The 25195-nt window shown below is 38.7% G+C and overlaps 1 protein-coding gene across 1 annotated transcript; it reads left to right on the top strand.

Annotated features, from left to right (window-relative positions):
* The first annotated feature begins 4032 nt into the window (after positions 1-4032).
* FBXL3 (F-box and leucine rich repeat protein 3) lies at positions 4033-24081 on the top strand. The gene is made up of 5 exons (XM_060079580.1): positions 4033-4289; positions 8884-9235; positions 11864-11986; positions 15190-15361; positions 21600-24081. Exons 2-5 carry the CDS (start codon positions 8885-8887, stop codon positions 22241-22243), a joined length of 1290 nt encoding a protein of 429 aa, XP_059935563.1. The 5' UTR covers positions 4033-4289; position 8884; the 3' UTR covers positions 22244-24081.
* The last annotated feature ends 1114 nt before the right edge of the window (positions 24082-25195 follow it).

The following is a 25195-nucleotide window of genomic DNA, read 5'->3' as shown; positions in this document are numbered from 1 at the left end:
TGCCCTCAGCACTCTTGTATACTACCTTATTAGGAACTTATTAAGACATCGCTGTACAAGTGTTTTCTGTTTCATTGGTGGATGTTATCCCTTTAGACGGCTATAGAAGGACACAGACCTTGTTCCTTTCCTCCTCTGTCACACCAAGCACCTTGTAGACAGTGGAGGAGAAAGAGGAGGACCACGATAGTTAGAGTTTCTTTCTCCTGTTCTATTAACAGATTTCCTGTTTTCTGTGAGGGGGCTCCCCGTTCCTTGTGGGACTTATGATACTGGTGAATCACAAAAGCACAGGGTTCCTTGTACGATTTGGAGCCTCTGGTCCATCATCAAACTCGCTTATCCCCATTTACCTTTTAGGATTCTCCCTCTCCTGCAACATCTATCTGCCCGTCTACTCCCCACGACGGATTTATTTTAGTTGCAACATGGCTCAAATCCAGGACACTACCCCATGTAATACAAACAGAAGCCCCATCCTGTCACGTTCTTTCACGCTTCAGAGAAACACTTACCGAGCCAGGAACTGTTCCGGGAGCCTAGGATCTGCGAACAAACCAAACTAAGACTCATGTTTTCATGGTGCTTATTATATCTGAGTTGGGTCATTATATAACAGACATACAATATGTAATATGCTAGGAGGTGATAACATGCTGTGATAAAGGAAAAAGAGGTCAAGGGGGCTCCAGAGTGCTATTGTCACTGTTTTGTCCTGGTTTTGTTTATTTTTTTGGTTTTGGTAGTACATTGTTGAATTTGATTACCTAATATTTCTTTTTAAATTTTTGCATCTATTTTCATAAGAAAAATGGGGCTTCGGTTTTCCTTTCTTTTCCATTTTTGGTTTGGGAGTGATGATTATACTAGCTTCATAAAATGACCTGGGCAGCTTTTCTTCTTCAAACTTTTTCTAAAACAACTTGTAGAAGAAAGGATTAACTCTTACTTGGGAGTCTGGTAGGGCTCACTTATAATTCCCTCCGGGTCTAGGGTTATTTGGGAGGAAAGGGCTTTGCCAATTACATCAATGTTTATTGATCTATTCAAATTTTCTACTTCTTCCTGCCAATTTTGGCATTTTATATTTTTCTAGGACTTTACTTGTTTTATCTAGGCTTTCAATTTTATTAGCTAATAATTATTTGCAACATACTTTTATTGTTTTAAATACCTATGGTGGCTATATTTGTTCCCCCTTCAAAACATTTTGTATTTTGTTAATTTGCAACTCTTTCCTAACCAATCTGACTAGAGTTGTATCTACTTTACTTTTATTTGAACCAGCTTTGGTTTTTGATAAACTTCTCTATTCCCCCCCCCCGCTGTTTTGTTGATTCCTGTCCTTGTCTTTATGATTTAATTCTCTTCCAGTTATCTACTACTGCATGACAAACCACTTAACGCCTTACTGGACTGAAACGGGTATTTATTATTGTCTCTTGGAGTTCACTGAGCATTGCACTGTGATGCTTTGTTTTCTTCTGACATGGTGACTGGTTCTTCTGGCACACCGTCTGAAGAGTAAGCATCCCAAGAGACCCAAATAAACGCTGTAAGGTTTCTTAAGACCTAGCCTCAGAAGTTTTAAAATGTCACTTCTGCCTCGTGCTACTGGTGAAACAAATCACCAGGGCAAGCCCAGGTTCAAGGGCAAGGGAACTGGACTTCATCTTTTTTATTTTTGGCCGTGCCATGTGGCTTGCAGGATCTTAATTCCCCAACCAGGGATCGAACCCACACCCTCTGCAGTGTAAGCGCAGAGTCCTAACCACCGGACCTCCAGGGAATTCCCTGGACTTCATCTCTTAATGTGAGAAGCAGCATTTGACCATACGCAAGGGAAGAATAGGTGGTAGCCACCTTGTAAACAACACTATACTATCCTTGATGCTTTGGATATTTTCTGTTGCTTTTTCTTTTGATTTATTGAGTTAAATATTTGGCTTTTGTTGAATTGTACTTGTTTCTGAGTAACTATATTTTAAATTATGAATTTCACTCTAAGAGTTAGCATAGATGTTTTTCACAAATACTGATATATATGGTATTTTCATTATCATACATGAAAAATTTTCTTAATCTCTGCACTGGCAATTCTGGCAACCCTGTCCAACAGGGTTGGTAACAAAATACTCTTCGCTGTTGGACCACACTACTCCACCGCCCCCTCTCCCTTCCTCCAGACTCATATTGACTAACACAACGGGTAAACTTAAATAGGTATTGAATGATTTTAAAATAAGCACAAGTTGCTTTTTTCAAAAATGTAAAATAAAATCTTTCAATAACAAAAACAGGAAAGAAGAGGAAGCGTTAGATAGGCAAGGTGTGCCAAGATCCCATGTTTGCCTTCTTTAGGGAGAGGATAGACTGTAATGAGGAATTAAAAGGGGACTACAATTACAGTGTGCAAATTTTAATGTGATGTAATCTATACTACTTATGTTTGCTGATTTGGTTTAATGTGTTTTGCTGATCATTTATTCTGTTAACCTAGCTTTCAGTAAATGGGCTTGTATTGGACTTGTTTTTTCTTCCTCTTATAATGATCACAGCCTGTCTTCCTATTGTCCTTCAGCATCCAGTCATGGAGGAACCTAAAAAATGTTGCAGTGCAGGTACACATTATTATGTTGCTAGGGACTTTGTTCCTTGTGACCTAATGATCAGAGAGCCAGGCCCTAACGAAGAACAGTGGCATCTTCCCGCGTTGAATCTTTTTTTTTTTTTTTGCGGTGCGCGGGCCTCTCACTGTTGTGGCCTCTCCCATTGCGGAGCACAGGCTCCGGACGCACAGGCTCAGCAGCCATGCTCACGGGCCCAGCCGCTCCGCGGCATGCGGGATCTTCCTGGACCGGGGCACCAACCCGTGTCCCCTGCATCGGCAGGGGGACTCTTAACCACTGCGCCACCAGGGAAGCCCCCGCGATGAATCTTGCTGTCATCTTACACATGGCTTCCTAGCTCAGTTTTGTGGAGGGCTGCCTGAGCTTCATTGCCTTCCAGTCTCTTACACATGGGTCAGATCCTTGAAAAGACATCTATGTTTGGATGAAAAATTACTTTCTTTTTATTTTTGAGGGAGGGAAGGTGCATGATTCAAGTTATGATTTTGCACCTAAGGACAGTTCTAACTTTAAGAAAACCCAGTATCCCCAAAATCCAAACCTTTCAAACAAGCTAACCAGGTAGCAGTTACAAAGATGCCTCTACTTACAAAAGGCTTCACCAGAGTTTTCTTTTAAATAGCCATATACTCCCTTACACTCTCCTCATTGTGTTTCAGAAAGCAACTTACAAATTTCAGGAGTCTACTTCATAAAGGCGATTTTTAAAAAAATCACCTGTAATCCCAGAGTTAACACTGTGACCATTCTGCTTTAATTCCCCGCAGTTTAAAAGACACCTTATGCATACATGATGCATATTATTATGCTATACCTGTCATGGTCTATATGGTGTGTATTATTACAAGCTGTATTTTACCCCCTCGGGTTACGCGGTGCAGGTGTGGCCATCGGAGTTCCCGCCTCGCGCGCGGAGGTGTGTCCGCTGCGGCAGCTGCTGTTTATCCTTCGGCCCGAGCCAGCTGCTGGGTTACAGCCGGCTCCAGAGACTCGCCCTTCTTTCTTCTCGCTGCTCCACCTCCCTAAACTTCCAGTTTCCACCGCAGAGAGTCTCTTAGGCATCTAGCTGGCTCCAGCCCTCCCACCTTCGGTTTGAAGACGAAGAACCCCGACAAGCCGCAGTCACGTCTCCGGGAGGAAAGCGGCAGCTCCTACTGCCTGAACCAGGCGACTGAGGCCCCCGGCCGCGCGGGGCGGCGCGCGCTCCCACGTGGGCGCGGCCTCCTTCCGCCCCCGGCCTCGCCCTCCGCGGACGCGCCGCGGCGGAGACGCGCCCGCCCCCCTCAGCGGAGACGCGCCGGGGTAAGCGCGCGGCCGCGAGCGCGGGCGCCATTTTGGACTCGGTGTCTGGCCCGCAGCGCAGGGTACCTACATGGTGGCTGCGGCTCGCTGAAGGCGTCTCTCGCGCGGCGACGAGAGAACCTGGGAGAAGGACGCGGACGGCGCGGGACTGAGAAGGGCGGCTTCTCCCTGGGCAGCCAGAGCCGCAAAGGCGGAGCCGCGTTGGCGCCCGCCCCGGGACCAGCTCCTCGGATGCGGGTGGAGCACGGGGCGCCGCGGCGGCGGGAGCGCAAGGCGCGGGGCCTCATGTGAGAGCCGCGAGCCAAGCCGCTCCCGGAGCCCGGGGTGGAGTGTGGTGGAAGCCGCCCCCGGCAGCAGGTAACGGCCGAGAGCCCGAGCCCCAGGGCGTAGGCGGGGCCGGGGAGGGTCGCCGACGTGGGCGGGCGGCGGGGCTGGCTGGGGTACGCGGGGCCCCGGGTGCACGCGCGCCGCTCCTAGGGAGCGCGGGGCGGACGCGGCGCGGCGCGGCGTCCGGACAGCGGAACCTGCTCCGGGGCATTTCCCCGCAGAGCCTGCTTCAAAACATGTCAACAAGGCGTGGTGCGTGCGCGGCGGCGGCCTGCAGCCTCCCCGCGACACCGCCGAGCCTGTCGCCCGGCTTTGTTAACCCTCGGCGGGGGCTGGTGACCGACACCGTTGAGGTTGCGCTCTGTCCGGCTCCTCCCGGTGTCGGCTAAGGCCGTGCTTGTAGCTTGAGAACTGAGGGGCATTAAGATGTCAAAACAGACTGCCCGGGGTAGGGCGCAGCAGAAATGTCAGGGAAAGCCAATCCGTGGAGGTGGCGCGGGAGGAGGGGACGCCCGGGCCGCGCGTAGCCACGTGGAAAAGTTGGTCAGCTTGTGATGAGCAGCTTCACGCCTGCTTTGAGCAAGAGCACCGCTTTCAGGTGGGGTTGCGTACAGGGATCAGGAAAACAGTCTGTTAAATGATTGGCCTGTATCTCCAAGCTAAGAGATGAGCTGTTTTCTTGCTGATCATGTTCAATCGAACAGCCCAGATTTTTTTTTTTTTTTTTTTTTTTGCGGTACGCTGGCCTCTCACTGTTGTGGCCTCCCCCGTTGCGCAGCACGGGCTCCGGACGCACAGGCCCAGCCACTCTGCGGTATGTGGGATACTCCCGGACCGGGGCACGAACCCGTGTCCCCTGCATCGGCAGGCAGACTCTCAACCACTGTGCCACCAGGGAAGCCCGGCCTAGATCTTTTAGAGTCGTCTTCCTTCTACTCCTGAAATATTTATAAAAACGCCACCAACTTCTAATATCTACAAATGATCGCTCCACCACACTCTCTTATACCATCTAGTCCTGAGTTAAGCTCTTTGCGCTGTTTTAGTCTTGTGTTCCAGCCAAAGAATGCATATTAATTGTGATATTAGTCAAAGAAGAACATAAATGGAAAGGAAATGTGTTGCCCAAAACAGGCTTTTTAGAGCTAACTGCACATGGGCTTTTAAAATTACTACCGGTGCAATGTACTAAAAATACAACGAGGGGCACACGGCTAAGTGTTTTCCTCTGCTACTCTTCATCTGATGAGCAAGTGGACTGCTCCTTTCAGAGTGTATGGAAATGTGAAGAGTAAATTGCATAACTCCCTGTGCTGCTCAACGAGGCTGGAGTCTTTCCTCATTAGTTTGCTTTTTGGTGCTTCGTAGCGGTATAAGTCCCTCACCAGATGCTTTTAGTGGCCTAAGTTGCATCGATTATTTGGGGCCTGGAAAAGTTACAGTTTGAACTGAACTGCCGGAGGCATGACGAGGCCTAGTTCGTGTGCTCTACAAGATCTAAGAGATGTTGATCATCCAGCTTCTCTGCACTCCTGTTCAAGTGTGAGAGGTATCTTCACTTTGACTAAAAGTAGGAGATAAGATAATCCATTGAAGTAAATTCTTTGCAGACTGGTGGATGCTCACAATTGTTTAACTTTCTGTATAACAGAGCTTCATGTGTAAATAGATTCAATAAAATACTTTTGAAAGCAATGTAAATTTTTGCATGAATAAATGAGATCATCGTGGAAAAAAATTAGACATTAAAATTTTTTCTTAGGCGCCTACTATGAGCTCACATTTTTTATGCATACGTGAGGATAATACAGAGACATTTATATTGGCATTTGGTCTTACATTTTTTCTATTGCTTAATATACTGTAATTCTGACATATTACAGTCATATATGACAATTTACAGACTAGTTCAGCTAGTCATAGACTAGTAAGTGTTTAAAATATACTTTGGCGATCGTATAGTGTTATATATCTAGACCAAGAGATACTTTTCCCTCAATGTTGCATACTTCTTTTTAATATGTCAACTTTTCTCCCCTCAACTTGGAAAGGTATTGAAATATACTTTATTTAAAACAAGGCTGCAACAGACAAAAGAAGGTATTTGTTAGGATCAGCAAAGATAATTGTGTAGAAAAGGCTGTCATTTTATTTTTGTTTATATGTCCATATACTTTAAAGTAAAATGAATCATTCTGTCTTTTTTTTTTTTTTTTTTTTTTTTTGCGGTACGCGGGCCTCTCACTGTTGTGGCCTCTCCCGTTGCGGAGCACAGGCTCCGGACGCGCAGGCTCAGCGGCCATGGCTCGCGGGTCCAGCCGCTTCGTGGCATGTGGGATCCTCTGGGACCGGGGCACGAACCCGTGTCCCCTGCATCGGCAGGGGGACTCTCAACCACTGCGCCACCAGGGAAGCCCGAATCATTCTGTCTTTAAGTTGAATAGTTCTGGTTTTAGAAGACTTTTCTCCAGAAATAGATCAGCATTCTATAATAAGAAGAAATTATAAAGATAACTTCATTATTTTTTGAATCTCTGTTTCTCAAAATTCTGAGTAGTTTTAGGTAGTCAGAAGAGAAATTATAAGCCCTGAGTAGCAAACTCTTTGTTCTTTGACCCAGATTTTATATGCTAAAACTAAAGTAAGCCTTCAGGATAAGTTAAAGCAGAAAAATGGGTCATAATGACAGTGTTATCTCAACCTCTAGTGAGAATTATTCCTAGGAGAGACTTTTTTTTAATATTAAAGATGACATTGTAGATTATACTGCCTTTTCTCTAAACACGTTTTAAAAATCTATTCTTAGATTCAGATGTAAGTTTTAGTCTTCTATAAAACTACCCTCTTGCTATCACCTCTGTCATTCTGTTTTCTCCCTTCCTCTCCCCCTGCACAATATTATATACATCATTTAATTTACGTAACTTAGAGTTGGAAGTAGGAGTAATGAGGAATAGGTGGTTTGCTGCACATGTACTAAGACCTCCTGGGCTGAGTTTAATGGCATGAAAGCTAGGGTCCTCTGCCATTTTCCTCCAGCCCCTAATCCTCCTTCACAATTTTAGCTAGCTACTAGAGAGAGAGTCTGCAGAGACATATTTGGTTAAGAGCCGTGCTTGTGTACGTGTGTCCCATACAGGAGTCAGAATTCTTACATACTGAGGTGCCAGAAGAAGGGAGCTAGAGCTACAAGCCATCCTTTGTGAAAAAGTTGTGACTCTAAATCCAAGCCATACCCTGCCAGAACTGCTCTCTATAGACAAAAGTATTGGAGGCTCTAAACTAAATAGGGATACCAGTGAGTGGTCTGCAGTTATCCCCACTTAGTTAGAGCCTGCAGTATTTATTTTTCCAAATAAAACAAGACCTTTTATCTGATCACAGTTTAATTCACTGACATTAAAAGAAATGTGTAAAATATAGGGAAGCATACCGGCAAAAAAAAAAAAAAATCACCTGTAATCCCACCACTGTTATTGTCCCACTATTATTATATAATCCCACTATTATAGTTACTATATTAATGTGGTAATCTACTTCCAGTGTATGTTTCTCATACATAAGCTTGCGTTCTCATTCGCTCTCATACACACTTCATTTTAAAACAAATCTAGGATCATTCTTTGCCTTCTGGTTGGTAACCTCTGTTTCTTCTTGTGTTACACTTTAATGTCCTTAATACTAGACTGCTTTCCTATACCTGAGTTCAGCAATCATCAATATCTCCTTTCAGAAGCCCTAATAACTGTTTAATTCCTAACAAGAACCCTGTGTATTTCTGTTATTCCCATTTCACAAACTGAAGCACAGGCAAGTCAAGTAATTTGTTCAAGGCCACATAACCAGTGAGAGTCAGAGCCAGGAATTAAACCAGGGAGCTTGATTCCGGAACCCGTTCTCTTTAACCGTACTACTATTTTACACAACAACAACAAAACTACTTTCAAAAAATCAAATGGAATGAAGGTTGTACAAACAGATAGAATAAACACTTAACTCTCATTCAGAAATACAACTTGGATAAAACATTGCAGCAGCAAGTGATGTGTTGGAAGAAGCAGCCACATTCCAGACCAAATACGCACAGGGGGGATGAGTTTGCTCATTTTAAGCAGAGATTGGGTCTGGCAGTAACACATATCACAGGCTACCCAGTGTGGCGAGATCTGTTGATTACTTAATTCGGGTCTTCTCTGGAGGTTCCTGGGACTCTGCCATGAATTCAGGAATTCAAATATAGTAGGTATCCTTAGATGACTTTTAAGAAATCTTGAGAAAGTGTCACTGTAGGTTCTCTTTTGTATTCCTTCTAGTTGACTGCAACTTTTGAAATATAAATTCTTGGTTTAGCTTCAAAATTATGATCAACTTCTCCCCCCAGGTAGTACAGTACAAATGTTTAAAAGCACCTACCAAAGACAAGTTTGTAAAATGACAGTTGGTCTCTGCTGGCGTTTTTCATTATATTTTGTTTTGACATTCTTCTCCTTGAATTACTGATCCAGTTCTTCCTGCATGTTTCTGTTGGTATTTGTATACACATCTCAGTGACAGAAGAATGAATTTTGGGTTTATTTCTATTGAAAAGTTAAGTATAAAAAAATGATGCATTTTTTCTGAATAGGATGAAACGAGGAGGAGGAAGAGATAGTGACCATAACTCATCAGAAGAAGGTACTGCAGAGAAATCCAAGAAACTGAGGACTACAACTGAGCATTCTCAGACTTGTGATTGGGGTAATCTCCTTCAGGACATTATTCTCCAAGTGTTTAAGTATTTGCCTCTTCTTGACCGGGCTCATGCTTCACAAGTTTGCCGCAACTGGAACCAGGTATTTCACATGCCTGACTTGTGGAGATGTTTTGAATTTGAACTGAATCAGCCAGCTACATCTTATTTGAAAGCAACACATCCAGAGCTGATCAAACAGATTATTAAAAGACATTCAAACCATCTACAATATGTCAGCTTCAAGGTAATACTTTAAATCCTTCTTTTAAAAATAAAGCGTATTTAGTGGCTTTTGTGTCCTAAACCAATACATCTTCTCATGTCTTTAAACGGTTGCCTTTTTAGGGAAAGTGCTGAAAGATATAGAGTAATCGTGTACCTTAGAGGCTATCACAAATAACTATATTGATCTAAATTATTCCATTTTATTATAAATTTTACTAATTTCTTAAAAGAGTAGAAGCAACCATTAAATAAACATAATCATATACCAAAGCTGTCACATTGAATTATGGTGAACAAATTTGAACCAAAAGAAATAATACAGTAAAATAAATAAAAGATGTGGAAATTTTCACTAAAACTTAATTGTTATTTTTATTTAATAGGACTGAGTTTTGCTTATTGATGGCTTTGTGATATGGAGGCTTTAAAGAAAAAAGAGATACAGAAACTCTATGTAAAAGGTTTGGATGAACATATTTTAGAGAGAAATAGAAAAAGGTACATGGAAGAATGCCAGAGAGAACTGTTTGTTTCTTTTCATTGCCAGCAGGGACATACTGGAAATTAGGCAGTGATGAGATAAATGAAGAGGGGTGGCTTTTTGAGGTGTCCAGAATAGTTTAAGGAATCATAGTGGTTTGTATGAGTACAGAGGCTTGTAGCGTTTTGTTTGGGGGTTCAATAATGAAATGTGGGTATGTTCACTAAATCCTTAATACACCTGATAATTATTGTTGAAAAGTAACACATGAATACCTGATTTGCCATATACAGCTGTTGTTAAACAGGTCACGTTAAACCCATATATAGCAATGGTTCTTAACCCAGAGATCCTTGCCAAAACTAGTCTTGTCTGCTTCCAAGACTGTCATTCCTTTTAAGATGGGGATTACCTGTTTATTCTCCCATATGTGTCACAAGAGGAGAGAGACCTGGGGTTGGGAATGGTTGGGTGTATTATGGCTGTCTTTCCAGAAAAATGCACAAAGGCATTTAGGCCACCAAGTGTAGGATTGCTAGATTTAGCAAATAAAAACAGGGGATGCCTAGTTAAATTTGAATTTCAGATAATCAATGGATAGTTTTTAGTGTAAGTATCCCTGGCATTATTTGGGACATACTTAATACTTAATTGGATGTCCTGGATGTTATGTTGCAACCCTAACTGAGGGCAAGGGTGGGGGAATAGTGGGAGGATAGAACAAACAAAAATCCAGGAACTCCTTACGTGTTGTCCCTCTCCGCCTGCCCATGAGGAAACCTGGAGAGCCTTCCCCTCGGTTTCAGTCATCTTTGAGTTGTCTAAAAGTGTTCTTACGGTAAATCCTATAAAAAGATGGGTATAATACATTAACCTCCTAGGTCTAAAGACCAGTTCCATCCAATGGATTAGCTGGGTCAGTGTTAACCTGTGACACAATTCAGCTGTATCCAACATGTGTAACCTTCACAAAACCATTTGTCCTATAAGTTTAAACATTTTTATTAGGGATTGTTTATTTTTCTGAGGAAATTTCTGATTTGTAGAAAGAGCCACATCCCAGGATTCTTCTGAGCTCTCCTGATAATATTTGTGTTTAATTCATCACTGACCATAGGCCAGAGTCTTATAGTCAGAGTTATTAGTGTAGAACAGTGGTTCTCAGATTTTATGTGCATCAGAAATGCCTGGAGTGCTTACTAAGACAAAGATTGCTGGGTTCCAGTGCTCCGTTACTGATTCGGATAATCTGGATTGGGCGTGAGAATGTGCATTTCTAACAAGTCCCCAGCTGATGCTGCTGGTCCGGAAGCACAGCAGTTCTCAAAAGAACCGCTGGTGTAGAGAAACTTAGCCAAAGGGTGGGATTGAAAATAGTTCTGAAACTGTGTAATGTAAATTGGTATATCAGTTTTACAACGAGCTCTTCAGGACATTTTTGGGTTAAGGTAATGTACGTCAATCTGGAAATTAAAGGAATATTACTTTTAACTACTCTAAGATGCTTTTTAGCCCAGGGAACAGCTTCCTTTTTAATAGAAGAGCTCCTTCTTATATCCTTAAGGAGTTTTTTGGCCATATTTCCCTTCCCCCAGGAAATGTCTATGCAAAAGAGTGCATGGGAGCAGCCACTTCTCATTTGGTTCAGATTTTCATGCTTGACTAGTTGGACACCCTTATTTTACTTCACATTCATCTTTCAATTAATAACATTAATGGTAAATCCCAGGTTGTGGTTCACTGGAACCTTCTGAGTAAATACTCATTCAGTTTGTTTTGAAGCATTTGTACCGTAGCCACTGTATTTACATGTATGATCTGATCCACTGCCAAATATATAATTATTTTTCAAAGATTGTAAGTTCATATTACCATTAGGTTATATAGTCCGTTCGCAATAAATCAGCTTAAAAGCCAGGTCTTTTTAACATTAAATAGATATCTTATCATAGTGAAAGTTAAGTCTTGACAGTTGCCCTTACAGTCTTTCAGGGAGATTCAGAGAAGGTTGACATTGTATGTGAGGGTAGATGATTGAAAGGATAAATATTAATTCTTTAAATTATAATGCAATAAACTAATAACTATTTCTTGCTTTTGTAAAGTTAAAATATGCACAGAGAAATGTGACCATATTCATGTGTAAAGGACGTTTTCTTTTCCTAGGTGGACAGCAGCAAAGAATCAGCTGAAGCAGCTTGTGATATATTATCACAGCTTGTGAATTGCTCTTTAAAGACACTTGGACTTATTTCAACTGCTCGGCCAAGCTTTATGGATTTACCAAAGGTATCTGCTGGTTTTGTTTTATTAGCTTTTACTGAGAAATCCAGTGAAACCCTACCCATTTCTTGTACTGATAATGAGAATGTAAGAAAAGTGGTATGTAAAATGGAAAACCAGTTACTATTTAGAATGTTAAGTATTATGATTTTTTTTTAGAGCACTTTTCCGTTTTTTTAAACTTTGTGTTTCTTTATGGGTAATATTAAAGAGTGAGTGAATTTGCAGAGGATTCTATAAGAAGCACTGAAAGAGACTAAGTAAAACTGAGAAATAAACGTATTAGAAAAAAAGAGACATACAGATGCTCCCTTTTGGACTTTCAGAGCAGATTAGTGAGTTTATAATCAAAGAAAAGTAGACAGTGCCAGTATTAAGAGCAGTTAGAGCTCGCTTAGAAAATCTTCTGGTAAGTGTGTAAAGATTTGTTCTTGAGCAGAGTTAGTATAAGTACAGCTTAGATTAATTTACAGACTTAAAGAAAACTTTTTTGGTGAAATTTACATTTATATAAATTTTATATTCATATATATGTTCTAACATGATCCTGCGTGTAATTCGACATAGTCTCTTTCTCTAATAACTATTCTCTTAAAATAGAAAAATAAGTGTGCATTTTTAGAAAGGCAACTGATAAAATCCCTGTGTATGTCAGCTCATGTTCAGTTAGGTTAGTATCCAGCAGTAATCTGTAAGATTTTATCAGAATATGCCACAAACTAAAATATAGACACCCCTTTAAACACCTAATCGTGTAATTTACTAGGATGATTCAGAAAGAAATATACCTCCTTTTATTGCACTTCACTTTATTGCAGCACTTCACAAGTAATGCATTTTTTACAAATTGAAGGTTTGTGGAGTGTCAGGCAAGTCACTTGGCACCATTTTTCCAACAGCATTTGCTCACTTCTTGTCTCTGTGTCACATTTTGGTAATTCTTGGAATATTTCAGACTTTTTCATTATTGTTTTACTTGTTATGGTGATCAGTGATCTTTGACGTTACTATTGCAAAAAGATGACAACTTGCTGAAGCCTCAGGTGATGATTAGCATATTTTAGCAATAAAGTATTTTTTAATGTATATGCATTGTGTTTTTAAATATAATGCTATTGCATACTTAATAGACTACAGTGTAGTGTAAACATTACTTTTATATGGACTGGGAAACTAGAAAACTTGTGTGACTAGCTTTATTGTAACAGTCGCTTTATTGTGGTAGTCTGGAACCAATTCCTGCAGTATCTCCGAGGTACGTCTGTATTACTAAATTGAATTTATATTATAACCCAGGTTGTTCAATGGAATATCAGTAACAAATGTATCACCAGTTGATTTCAAAGTCTTAATTGATTTTTTAAAAGGTTCATTAAATATGTACATTTGAGATAAATTGTTTTCCTCATGTGTAACATAAGGGAAATCAGCAAGAGTCTGTTCATGTCAACATTTTAAGGTTCTAAGTATAGGAGTTCAATCACTGTGGTTCTCAAACTTAATATGCATAAGAATCATCTGAGGAACTTCTAAATTTGGGGTATCCTTCCAAATTTCCTTTTCCTAAGAGCAGTCCAGGTGGCTCTGATGAAGATGGTTCATGGCCCTCTAAGAAGCACTGAGTTATGTGGTATAGTAGTGCCTTGTTCAAGCTTCATATGGGAAATGAAATATTTTGAATTGATTTTTCTGTGTACATATTATAGTTAAAAAACAAGTACAGTATGTAAAATATACCATAGTAAAATGTATGTTGAACATAATTTCCTTCTTTTTTTATTACTCAGGATGATCATTATGCATATCTAGTACTAGTATTATACTTACATGCAGTCATTTTGGTTTTGGGAACTATGGGTGCATCTGGGACTCTTCCTTCCTTATTAAATGGGCCTAGGATGTTTATGCTGTTTTTCTTTCTTTTCCTATTACGGCTTTCGTAGAATATTGAAAGCCTATATTGCTATATCTTGGAAATCCTGGGCGAACTGAAGAGAACGTGAAAGAACTGTATTTGACCAGAGCTAACTCTGAGGGAAATGGGAAAAAGAAGGCAGTGATGGAGTCATGCATATACTAATACAGATATAGTTGAATTTAATATGGAAATATTAGGAGAAAGATGTTAACATTTAAGTTGTTAAACAGATACTTAATCAAAATTTAAGTAGTTATTTAATCACAGTAGGAAAAAAGTAATTTAGGGAACGTGACCAAGAATATAATGTTTCATTGTACTTTCTTGGCTACTAGCCTGCCCTCATCCCTCCCTTTCACTGCTGTGGTGAGTCCATTGGTTATGGCTTATTAGCTCTGATCCAGAGTCCCATACTTTGTGCTTTAATTCCTGTTTCCTACAATGGTTAAGAAATGGTTTCCTACAATGGCCTTTAGGTCAGATTCTGTGTGCAACAGAATATCGTATATATATAGATAATTGTAGATAATTTAGCATATTTAAAGGAGGTTTTTTTTAAAAAATATTTATTTATTTGGCTGCTCCAGCCCTTAGCTGCGGCACACAGGATCTTTAGTTGTGGCATGCAAACTCTTAGTTGTGGCATGTGGGATCTAGTTCCCTGACCTGGGATCAAACCTGGGCCCCCTGCATTGGGAGCACAGAGTCTTAGCCACTGGACCACCAGGGAAGTCCCTAAAGGAGTTTTAAGTTTGGAATTTTATTTAGTTATGATTTTTATTATTTTAGAATCAAATTTTGTATGAGCTTCCATACTCCAAATAAGTCTTTCATAGCTCCTAAGTTGATTGACTGTTGTTTTAATTTTTGATGATTTTGCTAATAGTTATTAACTATTTTAGTGGTCATTACTATCACCAAAAAAGAATGCAGTTCAGTGTTATAATACACTGGAGTAAGATTTCCAGATAAGGTGATGTGAAGTGTCTGAGAGGTATTCTCATTCTGGGTTCCAGAGTTCCTCTTTTTACTTACCAATGACTGTTGTGCTTCAGAGACACCCATCCTGAGGTTTGAAATCTTTTTCCCCCCACGTAAAAAGATCGTTCTCAAAGATGGTGGGAAGTCACCTCTCTTTTTTACCATATTCCCACAGCAGAGTGAAGGGCTGCTACCCCAAGACAGTTGTGAAATATATTAGGGTTCAGATGAACTATGTGTGTATTATATGAAAACCCCTCAATTCTCATTTGTAAAAATTGAAACAGTGTTTTAATTTTTTGTTTTTCAGTCTCACTTTATCTCTGCACTGACGGTTGTGTTTGTAAACTCCAAATCCTTGTCCTCCCTTAAGATAGATGACACCCCAGTAGATGATCCATCCCTCAAAGTACTAGTGGCCAACAACAGTGATACACTCAAGTTGCTAAAAATGAGCAGCTGTCCTCACGTCTCTCCAGCAGGTTTGTGTGGCTTTTGCCAGATAATATTTTAGTAAAATGTATTGATGTGTTTATCAAATTAAGGAGAATCATGATCATTAACCTTGAAGGTGAGTTCATATGATTATTTCCTCTATTGCATAAAAATATTTTTATTGTTATAATACAATAGCATAAATTCTGTAGCATTCCTAGTGTAGACACTTAACTTTCAACTTATTTTCTAATCTTTTTATTTGGCAATTTGTGTCCAACCTGTGCTAGAAAATGGATAAGTTAAAAAAAAAAGGAAAGGACACTGCGAGGTCAGCCTGAGATGGCCCTTTAGGTAAAGTAGAATTTTCTCTAGTTGTGGTTGAGCTAACAGGGTGGGTTTTGAGTCATAGAAATCTCACAGTTGCTTTTTGTCTCACTATGTGGAGGGAGAGGAGTTGTGCTGAAGTTACCGCCTTACATTTTGCAAAATAGTCCTTTTCCTAAGTTGAGTTTTAGAGCCGAGTGCATCAAATGGAGGAGTAGCATTATTAATGCTCTTCCCAGCTTTTCTTGTATAGACTAAGCATTACTAGATTATTCACTTTGAGAGCATTTAAATTCCAAATGGTTTGTATTATAAAGCAGTTATAAACCTACACTTTGTGTTAGTCTGCTGCTTCATTCCTGACTCGCCCTCCAACTGTTGACATCTCTCCCAACCATTTGGCTGTGTTACTTTGGAAAACCTGTTTTGATCTCTTTACAGAACACCTCCCACCTTTTTGCCATAACTAAAGCCTGGCCTTCCCCCAAGGAAATGATTCCCTCTTGGATGGAGATTACTTTCTATCCTCCCATGTCTCCCACACGGAGAGTCTGGTGATGGGAATGATGAGGTCTGTTGCAGTGTTTTCCTATCTTTTTCTGCCGCTTCTAGATTATCACTGAAGGTGATAATCTCAATAAAATAGAAGTTAAGAAGATCGGGCATTGGCAGCTCCTTATGTGAGCGTGGTCACGTTTTACTGTCTACCGTACATAGGTTCCTATGAGAGTACGGTCCATACTTCATAGTGTACAAAGATCTTTGTATCCTGACCCCCACCTCTCTCTTAAATCTTGTTTGCTTTTTACTCACGTGTAGCTTTTATTTGAGCCCTATGTAACAACAGTTCTTTGTATGTGTGTGTGGCCAGTACACTGTACCTTGGAGAATGCCTCTATAAAAAAATTTGTTTTTACTTCTTCACCTGGCTAACTCCAGTCCAGCCTTCAAAATTTAGTTCAGCTGTTCCAGTTTCTTCCTCCTCCCCTCTGGTTTAGAAGCCCCACTTGCTGTTTCCATAGCACTCTCAACATAGCTTGTAGCACTTACCACACTGTACGAGAAGCTTTGGGTCTCTGGTTTCTCTGTGAAACTGAGCTCATTATTCTCTTTATCCTGGTACATCTCATGCTCATTTATTTTTATTAAATATACATATCAATGCTCATAATACAGTGTAAGCTTGCTTGGTCTTACTGAGCTTTAATGGCATTTGGATTAGTTGTTGGGAAGGGAAGAGAAAGAGCACCTGTAATACTTTTTAACTTAAGAGTATAAACACAGGATTTAATTTAAACTCTAACACTTGTGTATTGTTTTTCTATCCATATTTTGTATATTTAGATAGTTTCTTTCTCTAAGTTGTAATTAAGGGCAATTTTCTACGCCTTTTTCTTCACTGAACAGTTTTTCAGTTCAATTTTTATCAAAAAATTTTTCCCATTTCATATAGTCCTTACAATTGTCTATTACTGGACCTCTAAGCACCATTTGACACTAGTGACTTGATTTTCCTCCTTCCTCTCTGATTGTTCCAACTGTGTTTCCTTTGCTAGTTTCTCTTTTCATTCCTTAAATTTTGGTGTTTCATTGTGTTCTGTTCTGGGCCCTTTATTGTTTTATTCTGTAAACTCTGGGCTGTGTCATCTTCATCAATGGCTTCAGTTATATTTTATATGTTAACACCTCCTACGTTTAGTGTTTCTGGAACTCCAGAGCTATGTGTTGAGTTGCTGATGGCTTAGTGCCTCTAGAGTGTCTCACTGGTACGTCAGATTAATGAACTTCCTTTTCCCCCTATTGAAATCTCTTGCTTCTCCCTTTTTACTGTCTCAGCGAATGGTACTGCTTGTTTGGTTGTCAGGGACCGAACAGATATCCTTGATCTCTTCTACCCTTACTTTCTACATCCCTTTAGTCACTGAGGTCTAGTGACTCCATCACTGATACATGCTTTGAATCTCTATGCTATTTAGTGAATGTTTGTATTGTTCTCCTCCACCCCTCACCCACTGCCCCAGTTCACATGTTGAAGCCCTACTCCCCAGTGTTTGAAAGTGGGTTGGGAGGTATTTAGGTCATAAGGGAGAAATCCTCATAAATGGGATTAGTGCCCTTCTAAGAAGGGATAGGAACGATGATCTGATCTCTGTTTCTGCCATGTGAAGACACAGCAAGAAGCCAGAAAGAGTTCTGGCCCTCACCAGAACCCAACCTTGCTGGCACCCGATCTTGGACTTCCAGCCTCCAGAACTGTGAGAAATAAATGTTTATTGTTTAAGCCACCCAGTCTGTGGTATTCTTTTAAGCAGCTGAAACTAATACACTCTACCTTTCTTCATGTCCACTCTAATCTAGCTCTGTAATCTTTCTGAGTACCCTCTTAACTGATTTCCTAACTTGCAGCCTTGCTCTTCTCTAATTTGATTTCCATGGTATAGCCAGAGTAATCTTTCTAACATATAAATCTGATTTTTTTTCCCTCCAGTTTCCTTCAAAACTTCTCGCTATACTTTAGGTAAGATCCAAACTCCTTACTGAGGCTGATAAGGTCCCATATGATCTAGTCCTTGCCTGTCTATTGGATTTCAGCCTTTAAGATATTCTTTTACTTACATACTGTATGTTGAGCTCCCTTCATTTCTTACAGTGCTTGTGTTTTCGTCCATGTCTGAGTATTCGCACAGAAATGCTATTCTCTTTGCTTCTTTACTCGCCTTTTGCCCTAGCTTGATCCTTCTGAATTCTGTAGGTTGGTGTTAGTTCTGTAAATTCTTCCCTGATTTCCTTGCTGTGACTCCCAGAGCATTCTTGTTTACTTATCTGCTGGCTTCTGTTAGGATAAGGATGTCTTGTTTCTGTTGACTCTTTACCATCCTAGCACCAGTTGTTAACATATAAGACACTCATTAATTATCAGCCGAACTAATGAACATTTAGCTACTTAGTTTTCTGTCTTGTTGATAGGCCAACATTTCCCTCATAGTTCTTTTACAGTTGATCACTTAACTTGTTTCTACTATTTGCTGTGATTTAAAAAATGAACTATTTTAGCATATAGTTTGCTTCTGTTAATTTCTTCTTTTGGACAAGTTATTAAGAAGTGGAAGAGCTAGGTCGAAGGGTTTAGATTTTTTTAATGCTTCTTGCTGTGTTTTTTTCCAACACGAGTTGTATGAGTTTATACACCACCACCAATGGATTTCTGTACCAGTTTTGTAACAGCTTTATTGAGATACAATTCATATGTCATACAGTTTACAGTGTATTGACTTTTAGTGTATTGACAGAGTAGTGCATCCATCACTACAGTGAATTTTAGAACACTTTTACTATCCCCAAAAGGTCCCATGTACCTCTTAGTTGTCACTCCCCAAAACCCTCATTCCAACTGCCCTATGCAATCACTAATCTACTTTCTGTCTCTGTAGATGTACCTATTTTGGACATTTCATGTAAATGCAACCGTATGTGGTCCTTTGTGACTGGCTTCTTACACTTAATGTGATGTTTTCAAGGTTCATCCATGTTGTAGCGTTATCAGTATTTCTTCTTATTGCCAAATAATATTCCATTTATGGATAATACCACATTTTTCTGTTGATCAGTTGATGGATATTTGGGTTGTTTCTACCTTTTGACTATTATGAATAATGCTATGAAAATGTATATGCAAATTTTTGTGTGGACACTTTAATTTCTCTTGGGTGTATAACAAGAATTAGAATTGCTGAATCATATAGTAACTCTGTTTAACCATTTGAGGAACTGCTAGACTGTTTTCCAAAGCAGCTGCATCATTTTACGTTTCCACTAGCAGTGTTCGAGGGCTCCAACTTTTTCACATCCTCATCAACGCTTATTTGTCTTTTTGATTATAGCCATCCTAGTGAATGTAAACTGGTATCTTGTTGTGGTTTTGATGTGTATTTTCTTGATGACTCAAATGTCTTTTCATGTGTTTATTGATCACTTATATATCTTCCTTGGAGAGATGTCTATTCAGATCCTTTGCCTATGTTTTAATTAGGTTACTTGTCTTTGTATTATTGAGTTGTAATAGTTTACCAGTTTTATCTTTGTCACTATTTCGTGTTAAGTATTTAAGCACTTGTAACTGTGTGTTTTCTATTGCTGCATAACCAACAGCTACAAATTTAGCAGCTTTAACCATCACCCATTTATTGGCATCCCAGTTCTGTAGGTCAGAGCTAGAGGCATGGCTCAGCAGGGCTTCTCTGTTTAGCTAGAGAAGCTCTGAATCTGACTTCCTCTTCTGCAACCAGCCAGAGAAAACTGTGTGTATAGGGCTCATGTGATTAGATTAGGATCACCTGGCTAATCTCACTTTAAAGCTAACTGTGCTGTCTATAGCATAACAAAAATCATGGGAGTGATCATCCTATCACATTCACAGGTTCTGGATGTTAGGGCATGGAATCTTGAGGACAACTTTTAGAATTATGCCTGCCGCAACTGTTTTAGTAGTTATTAAATGATACCTCAAGGTTTCTTTTATTTGCGTCTTTGGTTACCATTTCCCATGTGTTTATTTTCTTTTTATATCAGGCTTTATGAGATTGCGAAGAACAGAGATGTGTCCAGGTTACCTTGGATGATCAGGGTTTATTTCAAAGTATATCCATACCTTGTGGAGAACAGAAGTTTTGCAGTGGCTGAATAGTGAAGCACAGATGTCTTTTACTCCCTCTTCTGGTGACTCTCTTATACTGGTGATGCAGTTTATCAGTCATTGATTCTGTTGCCTATATTCTCCTCCCACAGCTGTATAAAGCTTTGGCTTATTGGTGACCTCCGTCTTGTTATTTCTTAGGCAGTAGGTGAACACGTGCACTTAAGAGTCACTCAGTCTCTGTTTGAATTCCAGCTTTGCTATCTTTAGCTAGCTGACTCAACTTCAAACTAAAAAAGACACTTATTTTTCTAGATTTTTTTTGAGTATTTGTGGGATAACATATCTAGAACCTAACATATCATACTTGTACAATAAATAGTAGATAATATGTTTTCTGTTTTGTTGTTCCTATCCTTGTTTCTAAACACAGAAAAGAAATGGTTTGAGCGGGTCATTTATCAAGTAGTATCAGGGTGTGTCCCTTTGGGGCAGAGTTCTTACACTAGACCACTTCAGAGATCAGATACTGACCTTTGGTAAAACCTGCTCCTACGCTAGGGGTTTTGGGCAGTTTTGAAGCATAGTGCCCGAAGTAAAAGGAACCATATAAGGAATTGCTTTCTGAGAATGTTAGAGCTTTAAAAAAGTCATAATGTATATTTCCATTGATGTGAATTGAGCAGTTATCTTTTGATTCATCTATCTAGTTGATATCTCGGTATTTTTTTCTTAGAAATTTGACAGGCTTGTTACATTATTATTAGCAGTTAAACTCTTTGCTCATTTGATGGAAGTCTTTTTTTTCTAATTTTTCAAATGTCTTATTTAGTTATATAAATCACATTTTATCTGGTTTTACCTTATTTTTTCATTAAGATTAGATTTTGAATTTCAAAAAAATGTCTTTTAGCCTCTGTCACAATGATTATGTGATTTTTCTTGCTTAACCTATAAACTTAGTGTTAGTCATCAGTTTTTTTAAAAATATGACACTGCATTACTGGGATAAGTCTTCTTTAGTCATGGTATATTTTTAATGATAGTGAATAATTTATGATTTTTCTGTGTTGGTAAGTGAGCTTCATTTCTTTTAAGGTATCAGATTTAGAATTGGTCTCATTTTCTTACGGACAGAATTGGTAATAGATTTTTAAATGTGTGTGACTTCCTGCTGGTTCAGTCAGTACAACTAGATTTTAAATTGTATAGCTCCGTGGTAATGAAACGTAAAATTTTATTGTAGGCCATGTACTCGATCAAATTCTTGGAGATGGTGGACTTGTAGAAAACTTTATAAATAACTGGGTCTCCTTTCTTCCAAGGTGTCCTTTGTGTGGCGGATCGGTGTCATGGCTTACGTGAACTGGCCCTGAATTACCACTTGCTAAGCGATGAGTTGCTGCTTGCTCTATCTTCTGAAAAACACGTTCGATTAGAACATTTGCGCATTGACGTGGTCAGCGAGAATCCTGGACAGACACACTTCCATGCTATTCAGAAGAGCAGCTGGGATGCTTTCATCAGACATTCACCCAAAGTGAACTTAGTAATGTATTTTTTTTTATATGAAGAGGAATTTGATCCATTCTTTCGGTATGAAATACCTGCCACCCATCTTTACTTTGGGAGATCAGTAAGCAAAGATGTGCTTGGCCGTGTGGGAATGACATGTCCTAGACTAGTTGAGCTAGTAGTGTGTGCTAATGGATTACGGCCACTTGATGAAGAGTTAATTCGCATTGCAGAGCGTTGCAAAAATCTGTCGGCTATTGGACTAGGGGAATGCGAAGTCTCATGCAGTGCCTTTGTTGAGTTTGTGAAGATGTGTGGTGGCCGCCTGTCTCAATTATCCATTATGGAAGAAGTATTAATTCCTGACCAAAAGTATAGTTTGGAGCAGATTCACTGGGAAGTGTCTAAGCATCTTGGTAGAGTGTGGTTTCCAGACATGATGCCCACTTGGTAAAGACCAGATGACATAGGGCATGATGAATAATAGCACCTTAATTTTAAGCATATTATATTATAATAAAAGTTTATTTCCTGTAGGTCTGATATAATTCTACTATTTTGTGGCACAGAAATTTGATATTTTCATTGAGTATGTAAGGATTGTTTTTTGGAAGACTCATGGACCAGTTTTGGTCAGAAAAGTTCATGTACTTCTTTAGCCTAATAGCAGTTAAATCTCAAAAAATTAAAAAAAGTGATTCAGATCTGAAAGTAATAAAGATTAAGCATTTTACAGTCTGAAGGAAACAAAACATATATATTGTAATATCTAATAAGTGAGTACTAATAGGTTTTCCAAAATGTTATGTTCTCTATGCATTTTTAAAAAATGTAAACTTGACATTTTAGGGTCTTCAGTTACACATACACCTGTTATAAGGTGTTTAATATAGCTCAGGAAAGTGAGCATTTTGTGAGAAAAATGTAGGATATATTGTATCTAATGAAAAAGTTTGGTTCAATGTTCTAAAATGTTACACAGCTGTTTAAAGAAGTATATACAGTTAATTGGAACACTTAGAGAAACAGATAAATGTCACACAGTGGTTATTGTAGAAAGATAATAGAGCCAAGATTAAATTAAAAGAAAATGAGTGGAATAAAAGGGAGGCAGTGTTTAGCTTTGTATGAACTTGTAGGCTTGCTCTATAATCTGCTAAAGTATATAAGTTCTTTTCTGTGATACATTCCTATGTATGTGGCACTTGAGGCATCATATGTAAAGTAAGGGATGCTTTTACTAGTTCTTCTTGGGTTGATCTTCGTTTCAACTAGTTCTGAAGTATTACACAATAGTTTAAATGAGAAGTTTTATCTATTTGAAAAAGCCAAATTGAAATAATTAAAGGTAGAGCTTTAAAATGTTTATAAATTGTTTCCATGAAAGAATATTAGTCTCCAGTGAATTTTAGTGATGGCTTCTTTTTACATTTTGGAATTATATAGTTATGTAAGTAGAATTTTCAAAAACCATAAAAGCACCAATGTACAGTTCAGCATAAACAGTAAATTTAAAAGAGCATATATTTAAGTTAATAATCATATTTTTGAGTAAATATTGCTCAGTGGACTGGAAAATTTTAATAGAAAAATGTCTGCAGTTTTGTGATAGTTAATTTGGTTAAACTGATATTTTATATTATTTAAGTTAGGCAGCATTTTTATTACTTTCATATGAATAAAGGTAATCCATACATTGTAGAAACTGTAAAAATATTAAGTTTGGGGCTATATTTAGTTTTTTTTAGATATTATATAAACTTGATTCTGAGCACTAGTGCTAGTAGATATTACCCTCCTAAGGGAAATTAGAAGTGATTTACCCCCACTAATACCCTGGGATGTATTAGTGCTTGAAACTTAGAAAGCATCTTGGCAGATATGGAAGCTAACAGTCTTACGGATCTAATCTATTTTTAAAATACATTACCTTCCTAAGAATCAAGTAAAAAGGTGATTTTCTGCATAATTTGTGCTTTCAAAAGTGATGGTATTCTGAGCGCATATAAATGAGAAGAAAAAAGGCTGGTCCAGACATGGAAATCAAGAGCAATTATTGTAATATTCCTCCCTCTTATAAACAGTGAAAAACTTTGTACAAGAAATACCTGTTAGTGGATGAAGCTTTTTTCTTTGAACAACTTTGGAAAATGGATTTGACAGTATGTAATCAGTTCTACTAACCAAAGCTTTATTTGGAAATTTACTTTCTGTACAAATTGAATTATATAATGCTTGAAAAACTTCAAGTCACTTCTTAAGCAAAATGCATAGCACTTGTTTATACTGTAATACAGTTTATGTTAAATGCTTTTATCAGTTTTAGAATAAAGATAGTTATAAATGCTGTTGTATTATTTTTTAAAACTACCCTAGCAAATGTACTTATTTGATTTTAAAACAAGTTAAACTTACAGATTTATAGTTTTAGTTTCATATCCATATCTGATGGATGTAATGTTTAATATTAAATATTTATGATAGAGTGGTTTTTTTGAGATACAAGATTAGGCATTTAGAATAAGAATTTAAAAAACAGATTGTTTAGGAATGGAATTCTTAGGATCCTTGAAACCAGCTAGCATTTTTAGAGAGAAACACCTTTATATAAATCCATACAATCAGAATAGTTTTAAAACTACTGAAATTATTTTCCATCTCCAGCTTCCATAAAATAACTTCAGTTTACCTTGGTAATGTTAATCTGGGCTATTTTATTAACAATATTATCAGTAAAAAGGCATGACTAAAGATTAAGTCAATTTACTGCAATCAAAGGAGAATTTTTTATATTTATGGAAAAGCTTAGGATAGAAGGCAAGGGTTGGTATGAAGAAGGCTCAGGCCTGAACTAGGTCCTTTAATAAGCTGTAATCTCTACCCCATACACAGTTGGGCACAATCTTTGCACAAATTCCAGCTCAGTTTATCTGTGGGGCTGGTTTTTAAATGTTACCAAGCAGCCAGAAAAATTTTACCTACTTGCTGATACCCAACTTTCCTTTAAAAAAAAAGGACATATCATATGATATATAAAAACACAAAGCCTTTTACTCCAAAGTGAATTAAGAGCTTATCCTTAGAATAATCAGTCCAGTAAAAGAATATATGATTAACATGCTATCTTGTTTTAAATAGGGGAGAGAAAATGTAGAAGGTTTAAGAAGCAGGATGCTATTTGGACAATAAAAGGTAAACACGAGGAAGATGCTGGAAACAAACTTTGGCCAACTCATTTGCTGTGAGGGGAAAAGCGTGTGGGGATTTGGGAACGTTGCTGTTTTTGTAACATACCAACAATTTCTTTAAAAAAAAAAAAAAAAAAGGTCGTCTTCTTAAAGGAAATAGTCCTAGGGAATTCGTTAAGTGCCACCAGAGCAGATTATAAAACTGGATGAGACTTCTT

The sequence above is a fragment of the Mesoplodon densirostris genome, chromosome 17 (assembly GCF_025265405.1).
Source record: "Mesoplodon densirostris isolate mMesDen1 chromosome 17, mMesDen1 primary haplotype, whole genome shotgun sequence".
NCBI lineage: Eukaryota > Metazoa > Chordata > Mammalia > Artiodactyla > Ziphiidae > Mesoplodon > Mesoplodon densirostris.
The sequence above is the reverse complement of the archived record's forward strand: the minus strand, read 5'-3'. Positions and strand labels throughout refer to the sequence as shown.

Coding starts and splice junctions, on each gene's coding strand:
- FBXL3 (XM_060079580.1), top strand. CDS start 8,885: ATGAAACGAGGAGGAGGAAGAGATAGTGACCATAACTCATCAGAAGAA. Junction 9,236..11,863: donor TACAATATGTCAGCTTCAAG/GTAATACTTTAA, acceptor TTCTTTTCCTAG/GTGGACAGCAGCAAAGAATC. Junction 11,987..15,189: donor GCTTTATGGATTTACCAAAG/GTATCTGCTGGT, acceptor TTTGTTTTTCAG/TCTCACTTTATCTCTGCACT.